This window comes from Delphinus delphis, chromosome 2, assembly GCF_949987515.2.
Source record: "Delphinus delphis chromosome 2, mDelDel1.2, whole genome shotgun sequence".
Classification (NCBI taxonomy): Eukaryota; Metazoa; Chordata; class Mammalia; order Artiodactyla; family Delphinidae; genus Delphinus; species Delphinus delphis.
Genome location: NC_082684.1, coordinates 112984332 through 112993282, shown reverse-complemented (window position 1 = coordinate 112993282; position 8951 = coordinate 112984332). Strand labels below are relative to the sequence as shown.

General features: G+C 43.7%; 1 protein-coding gene across 1 annotated transcript; it reads left to right on the top strand.

Annotated features, from left to right (window-relative positions):
• Positions 1 to 1419: 1419 nt before the first annotated feature.
• Positions 1420 to 2316, top strand: LOC132418704 (kidney mitochondrial carrier protein 1-like). The gene has a single exon (XM_060002697.1). The coding sequence runs from the start codon at positions 1420 to 1422 to the stop codon at positions 2314 to 2316; it is 897 nt and encodes a 298-aa protein (XP_059858680.1).
• Positions 2317 to 8951: the final 6635 nt, after the last annotated feature.

Sequence of the window (8951 nt, the reverse complement as noted above, 5' to 3'; positions counted from 1 at the left end):
GCTCTTTGACTTGCATTCTTGTTGTTCTTTTACCTGTTTTCTTGAGATGACTTCACCATCCATTTATTTCTATTCTTTCTTTTTAAAAAATGAAATCATTTGCTATTATCACATTGCCTTTAAGGACAACTTTAGCCACATTTCATGTTTTTGATATAAGTATTCTCTTTTTATTAATTTCCAAACAAACTATTAAGAAAATGGGTTTGACTCCAGTTATAAAATAAAGAAGTCATGGGAATATAATATACAGCATAAGGAATATGGTCAATAATACTGTAGTAACTTTGTATGGAGACAGTTACTAGACTTATTGTCATGATCATTTCATAATGTATGCAAATGTCAAATCACTATGGAGTACACCTAAAACTAACATAATATTGCACATTAACTATATTTCAATTTTTAAAAAAAATGTGTTTGAGTTTTGGAGAGGTTTTTGGAATTTTATTGTGTTATTTCTTAAGTGATTGGAGAGATATTTTCTAATTAATTTTAATTGGAAATTAAATTCATTTTTATTATTGGTTTTAATTTTTGTAGCATCAGAGATGGAGAACATGGCCCGTACAATTTCCACAATAAATTGGGAACCTGTTGATGTTTTCTTTGTGCAATATATCTTTAATCTGACAAAGGCTGATAAAGATTGTTAAAAACATACACTACTTTACCATTAACCTCTTCTAGTGTAAACAACATTAGATTGAACATCTGATTGGAAGTAACACTGCCAGCCCTGATTCTGTTGCGCTGTTGGGTGCATGAAGCAGGGTGTGTGGGGGAAAAGCATCAACCTCTGAGTTCAGATTCTTCCTCGACCCCTGATTACTTGAGGTTCTCTAAACCTCAACCTCCCTTCCTCTGAAATGGGGACGAAAATAACAACACATACCCCTAAGGACTGCTGAGAAATAATGCATGACAAGTGCCTAGAATACTAACCGAGACATTGTCCACACTCAAAAAGAACATGGGGCTTCCCTGGTGGCGCAGTGGTTGAGAGTCCGCCTGCCGATGCAGGGGACGCGGGTTCGTGCCCCGGTCCGGGAAGATCCCACATGCCACGGAGCGGCTGGGCCCGTGAGCCATGGCCGCTGAGCCTGTGCGTCCGGAGCCTGTGCTCCGCAACGGGAGAGGCCACAACAGTGAGAGGCCCGCGTACTGCACAAAAAAAAAGAAAGAAAGAAAGAAAGAAAAAGAACATGGCTTTCCTCCAGATCCCGTGCAGCCGCTGGAGCCGGCTGCTGCTGCGCCCGGGGAGTAGGAGGGTGCAGGGCCGCCGCCACCTGCTGTACCGCGCGGATTGCAGGATCTTAGTTCCTCGACCAGGGGACCAGGGATTGAACCCGGGTCCGGAAAAACCCTGTTGGAGGCTATGCGTCTGTGAACAAAGGAGAAGGGACAGCGGTGAGCATGTCTGCCCTGAACTGGAAGCCCTTCGTGTACGGAGGCCTGGCCTCCATCACAGCGGAGTGCGGTACTTTTTCAATTGATTTAACCAAGACACGGCTCCAGATTCAAGGCCAGAAGAATGATGCAAACGTTAAAGAAATCAGGTATCGAGGAATGTTGCATGCGTTAGTGAGGATAGGCAGAGAGGAAGGCCTGAAAGCACTGTGTTCAGGGATTGCTCCTGCGATGTCGCGCCAGGCTTCCTACGGCACCATCAAGATAGGCGTCTACCAGAGCTTGAAGCGGTTATTTGTCGAGCACCCGGAAGATGAAACCCTTCTGATAAATATTGTCTGTGGAATTCTCTCTGGAGTGATATCCTCAACCATTGCTAATCCAACTGATGTTTTGAAAATTCGGATGCAAGCACAAAATAGCACCCTTCAAGGAGGAATGATAGGCAACTTCATTCACATTTACCAGCAAGAGGGAACGAGAGGACTTTGGAAGGGCGTGTCCCTTACTGCTCAGAGGGCCGCTATTGTTGTTGGTGTGGAGCTGCCCGTCTACGACCTCACCAAGAAGCATCTCATTCTCTCGGGCTTGATGGGAGACACTGTGTATACCCATTTCCTCTCAGGCTTCACCTGTGGGCTGGCGGGGGCCCTGGCCTCAAACCCTGTCGATGTGGTGAGAACAAGTATGATGAATCAGAGTCCTTTGAGATGGCAGATCCCTGGCTACACAGGTTTCCTGGATTGTTTGTTACAGACATGGAAGAATGAAGGGTTTTTTACTCTATATAAAGGGTTTTGGCCAAATTGGTTGAGACTTGGTCCTTGGAATATTATTTTCTTTGTGACATATGAGCAGTTGAAGGAATTGGACAAGTCAAGGCTGCATGAGACATCCCGCTGAAACTGCTCACGTCTGAAATAGCGAAGCTTCCTGTCTTTCCCACTGCTTCTCACTGCTTGGCCCGCCACAGATTCTGAGGTGTGAGCAACAGGTGAAGCCTGGGTTAGCTCGGATTGCTGTGTCCTGGCATCGGACGCTCTGCACCAGATGTTTAATGGCATAGACTGTAACATCCAAACACTAGTCCTTGCCATTCAAGTGCCCTTCGACATCAAAGATAACATGAAATGCATGTTTCTTGCTAAAGAAAACTTGCATGAAGATCAGAAACTGTGGACTGATTCCCTCAGGGGAGAATAACTCCTGATGCATCTCAGCTCGTAGCTGAGACTCCCAGACTCTTCGAAAGAAGCTCTTCGGAACCATGGAATGAATAGAGCCTCTAAGAGGGTGTTATTGTTCCTGAACTTCTCGGGGGGCTTTGGCTTCATGTCTGCTGAAGAAATTCACACATGGAGACCTGGTATACCCCAGGTATAAACAGTGCAGGATATAGATCCCTGGAATATTGCACTGCTTTCTAATTTCCAATTTTGACAGGATCTTTCACTTATAATAAGTGATTTTTAAGCCTTGACCACTCGACCTTTGTGAGGAATTGTTACAAAGCATTAATATCTAAACTCATGATGGTGTGATAGGTTGGCCCGGAAGGTGGCAAAGTCTGTGCTGGTGGGAGGTGTTTTTAAGCTACTTGGGTTCTGTCTTAAGTAATGTTTGTAATTTGCTCTGTGATTTTAGCAAAGTTTCTATTTCCCAATCTGTAAAATGGGGATAATAACATCTATTGATACTGAGGGTCAGGTGAAGAAGATAGTAGCTGCTACTACTTGACTTGTAGGATTAGTGTGTTTACATCATGCTGTCATACAGCCATCATCCCAGAATAAATGGTCCGTGTATATGGAAGAGAGTCATTTTATCATGGGCTTCCTCTGAGTGAGATCCTTTGTTAAAAGGCTTGTGAAAGAAAGAGGTTAGGGTTTTATTACATTTTCTGTAGCAAAATGTTGCAAGTGAATCAAAGAGTTGATTTTTCCAGATTTCCCGGGTTTTACTTTAGTTCTGGTCACATTTGTCAAAATATTTCCTGTCTTGGACTTCCTAATCAGTTTGGAATGAAAATACTTGCTTGAAATTCGAAAGGTGATTTTTGTGTGTGTGTACCTATTTATGAAGTCTGATAAGAGGTATACAATGTCTTCCTTCTTTTCTTCTAAAGACAGGATATCATTCTTCTTTTTCATCTTATTATTTTCAAAATAAAAAGTGATTCTGAGACCCCCCCCCCAAAAAAAAGAACATGTATTGTAGAACATACAACTTATCCATACAAAATGACTCCCTGTTTTCCATTTAATGCTTTTTGCTTTGAAGATCACTTTTTTGGAAGTAACACTGCCAGCCCTGCCTTCTTTGAATCTGTGTTGCCTATTCAATCTTAGTTCGTTATTTTATTTTCGATCTCACCACATTTTTTTAGATGTACACCATGTTGACGGGATATAACCCACTGGTTTTTAAATACAATTTTAAAGCCTTTGTAAAAGAGTTTAAATTATTTCTATTTATTGGCTTATAGTTGTCTCATGCCTACCTTATCATTTTGTGCATTTCGGCTGTAAGGTTTTCATGCTGTATCTGTTTTCTTTCATTTGCTTTTATGGTCTATATTTTGTTTCTTAATCTACTCTAAAGTTGTAAGCTTTATATTCATCATTAAAAAGATTCTACCAGTGGCTGCTTTAAACTTTTTGAGTTTTTTTGGTTTGTTTTTGTTGAGGCAAAATTAACCATTTTAAAGTGAACAATTCAATGTCATTTAGTGTATTCAAAATGTTGGGCAACCACCACCTCTATTAAGTTTTATAAAGAGGATATTTACTTTATTAATCTATTTATCAAAGTTTGCATTTTCCTGAGTAAGATGAGAACTTTATCTGACTCTTACTCTCTCCAGTGTTTCTCTAGCAGAGTTGGGGTTATAACCCATTCATAATAATTAGTCGTGAGAAGGATTAAATTTCTTTAAACTCTATAACCTCTCTCATAAATTATGTTTGTTATTAACACACAATTTTGAATCTTGGAAATTTACATTCAATTTCCTTATAAAGTGTTATGGGTTTAATTGTACACCCCCCCAAAAATTCATATGCCTCAAGTAGCTCAGAATGTCACCATATTTGGAGGGAAAGTCTTTTCAAAGGTAATTAAGTTAACATTAGGTCATGAGGATGGTCCTAATCCAACAGGACTAGTGTTCTTATAAAGAGAGATTAGGACATAGAGAAGCACAGAGGAGAGACCAGGTGTGACCCACGGAGCAGGCGGCCATCTGCAGGCCAAAGAGAGAGGTCTGAGAAGAAACCAAGACTGCCAACATCTTGATCTCAGATTTTTAATCTCCAGAACTGTGAGAAAGTAAATATCTGTTGTTTAAGCCACCCAGTCTCTGGTACTTTGGTATAGAAGCCTTAACAAACTGTTATATGTAATAATCGCCTTTCCATCTCAGGCTCTCAATACACTGTTTCCACTTCATCACCACCATCACTACCGGCGTGCATGCACGCCCACACTTCATCCTCAGTAGGAGATAATTTCTCCTACTCATCAAGGGACCCGTTTTCCAACCACCTCTGCCCCTCTGTATTAGGTCTCCTGTACTTCAGCTTCCCAGCCATTCCTCCAATTATACTTACCCAGCTCTTTCTGAGACAATTTACTCTATATCCCCATAGTCTGGCCCATGTTAGGGGCCACCAACAATTTACCAAATGAATGAATGAAGCTCGGAACAAATGAAAGACATTCTGGCGTTGCTACCCGTATTGTTTTCACTGTAACACAACACTTGCTTATTTAGCCCAAATGGTTTTCATTTCCGAAGAACAGATTAATCTTCTTCTATTGCTCTGTTTTGGCCCTCAGCCTATATTTTGAAATGTCTTGCTAATGCCGATTAATACTACAATGCCCACAAAAACCTGGCTTGCAGCTAGCAAGTGCAGTTTGAGAAAGGCTGAAACAATTTTTTTTTTTTTTTTATCACTCAGACAGGTAAGGATGAAATCCACTTATCATGAAGGTAAATGTTCCTTGTTGGAGCCCCCAAGCCCCAAATCAATATCCGGTCACCGTGACTTGTTTAAAATAAACGAACCCAGCTGGAAAGGATTCATAGGTATTTTTACACATATACAAACCTAGATATTTCATAAATACCTGTCCCATGTAGCCCCCATCCTCAGAGCCTGTGGATAATTAAAAGCATACTGGTGCACTGCACTGAATTTGCTGCCGGTAATTTACAGGGGAGAAAATAATTATTCCAACGGTTAGACCCAGAGCAGCATGTTCCTTGTCAAAGAAGGCCAAAGATACCTGTGCATATTTCTGCACCACCTTTTAACAGCTTAATTAATTTGCCCACTGATGAAAACTCAAAATCAGTCTAGGAACCCACCTGTTAATAAAATGATGAGTGAGATTCACGTGATGTTTTTTATCCTGGGGGCTTCATGCCCAGCCTCATTTGCATATTAGAAACCCTTTGCGTCTCTTCCCCAGAAGCTGCTGGCTTCCGAAAGCCATTCACAGTACACAGCCGTTGCTCTAAATTCAGTTACTCTTATTAGCGTTAAGCCCGTGTATTCCACTGGGCAGTTGGATTGTCATTTTTATACAGACCATTCTCTGCCCTGGAGCGACTGTCCTTCACTACAGCCTTAGATATTTTTCATTCCCATATTAAAGAAGCGTATTTCGATTCCATGTTAAAGAAGCACTCCTTTCCAATACGGGAATGAAATCTATCCGAAACCAATAGTGCCACTCAAGACGGACACGTGGGGACCTGCCTCCCGCTTCCGGGTCCCGTCACATCACGCCAGCCTCCCAGCTCCCTGCTTAGAAGCTGCCCTGTTGTCAAACAGGATTTCTCACAGCTGTCAGAAAGCCAGATAAAACTGGTCACTTTGGCAAGGGTCCTTTAACCCCACGCCCCACAGCTCAGCCGAGCAAAACAACAGACCAGCAGGGCGGAGGGGTTCCATCAGAGGCTGGCTTCAGGCAAGGAAACACAGTCACCAGCCACAGCTGTGCATCTTCTTTCCAATAACACATGCAGGGTTAAAGAAGTTTTTTGTTTTTTTTTTTTGAGGGGGCGGGCGGGTGGTAAATGGAGGAGGAGGTGGAATATGAAATTACTTTTTCCTTCCTGTTTCCTTCCCTCATTCCCCTGCTTCAGCTATCATTTCAAAAATGATATTTAAATGATATAGATATGGATTCTACCCTCCAAGGAAAGCAGGAAAGGGAAAGTGCAGGCAGGGAGAAATATTTAAGGAGCACCAACTCAGTGCCCAGCAGGTTACAATAGCCCACTCAAATGTCACAACCCCACGAGATAGGTCTGATCCTTCCCTGTTGGCTTGCCAAGAACCAACAGATCAGAGATTTGCAAAAAGCCAAAAGAAAGCCATCCGTGGTGCAACAGAGAGAGCGGGACCCCAGCAAGGACTCCTTTCTCTGCTCCTCCAGACACTTTTTCCTTTTCCTCCTCCCCAACCTCCAGGATCAGCAGACCCAGGCCAGCAAAGACTACACTGGGGCGGCCCCCAAACTCTGACCAAGGCGCCAGCAGGAACAAAAGATACAAAGGGAGCCGGTGGCCTTTGTAATCACGATTCCTGCTAGTAAACCACTTCTCGCCTCCCTAGTGTTTCTCTGAGGCTGATTGATACTCTTGGAGCGGGAAACCCATGAGAAAGTCCCTTTCCCTCTCAAAATTGAGAGCTTCCAGTGAGCTCAGCAAATGTGCCAAGACACACCCCGCAACTTTCCATGGTGAATGAGGGCATTGGGGCAGGAAGCGAGCCTGCCAAGCGCTGTTCTCAGCTTAAGGCTCCCCAGCCAGGCACCAGGCTCCCATGTCACTGCCGGGCTGCTCAGGATTTTCTAAAGGCCGGGGGCTGTGATGAGTATGTGAGAAAAACAAATATTTGTCCCAGGGTTTGGGAAAGAAAGGAAAGGAAGACCGGAAAAAACTCCCCCAGACAAGCCTGGGAAACCCCATGGGTCTAATCGGAAGGGTTTAAAATAGTAAATACAAAATCTAAACTCAGATGGTGCTTTTTCAAAGGAAGCAAACCACTCATTGAGCTGATTCCTTTGTATAGATCACCTTAAAAACAACAAGAAGCAAACCTTCCCCCACAGCTATCTCACTGCCAAATCCCATTTTGGTCACACAGCTGAGCAGACAAGAGCCATGAGCGAGTGGGATCGTTGGCAAGAGGGGGCAGATTTCTTCCTGATTCGCTGTGATAATACTGATAATTCTGTGGCAGGCAGTAGTATTAAGGTTATTGTTGACTCCTTCTGGACCTGGGGTTCCGTCTCAAAATCCTTCCCTGAAAAGGGGACCCAAAGGAAAAGAAAAATGAAAGTAGTGGCCAGATGGTCCAGAGACATCCAACAAGGCAAGTCTGGAGATGAGAAGGAACCAACAAAGGAGGTAAGCGATGCCCCACCACCCCAGCCCCACCCAGTTCAAGCTGCCGTGCCCCAGTAGGAAACCTAAGTGGGGCCTGAAGAAGGGAGACCGTCAAGTACCTCCCAAATCATGGAAACCCCTCCAGAGAGAGGGGTGAACCCACAGCCTTGTTTATCCAGCTTTCACTTGACTTACTCCTGCACTAGCAGGGGCCATTGGCTAGATGGCCACAGCTTAGACAGGCCTGAGATTCCCCAAATTCCGGTACTCTTCCAGAGTCCTTATGCTGGACAGCACTGCATCCCAGGAACCCTTACATACACTGTATTTCACCCAGTCTATGACACCATCTATGGTGAGATGCACCTTGTTTTAGAGACCACTAGAAGGAAAAACTGCCACCCCTGAGACCATGACACACCATCACTTTTAAGAAGCAGACTGATTTCAGAGATGTTACTACGCCGAAAACAAAAGGAATGAGCATCTTAGGATCAGTGAAATACATTCGTAGCTGACACTTCCTGGGAACGTAGCCGGCGCCAGGACCCATGCCAGATGCTTCCCGTAGATTATCTCCTCACAACTATAGTTATCCCCATTTTTCAAATGAGGAAAGCAAGTCTTCAAGAGCAGACTGAATTTGCCCAATATCACACAGTGTGGCCAGGATGCTCATTCAGGACCAGCTGAGTCCAGAGCCCAAGCACTTATACTTGTGGGATTCTCCAAACCCCCTAGGATGGAGCTTAAAAATAGACATTTTCAGCCCTTATCCGCCCCCGCCCCCAAGTTTCTGATTCATTAAGTCTCAAGTGCTATTGATAAAACTGCATTTTATTCAAGCACCCAGGTCACTCTGATGAAAGTGGTCCAGGCACCATGCTTGGGAGACCTGAAGGAAGCCTGTACGTACATGTTCATCAGTGTCAGTCCTGGGGTATCAGCAGGGCATAGTGAGTGCCGGCAAACATTGCAGGATTTCTTTGGGGGATAGCTTATAACTGATGAGGTGTAGTAAATTCAGTGGCCTGTGGCATTTTAAGATCTTGAGAGAATTTCTCTGTCCTGGTAAACTAGCCCGTGAGCAACTAGAAAAGCACACTGCCCTTCCAAAATCAAGGTCCTACTCAAC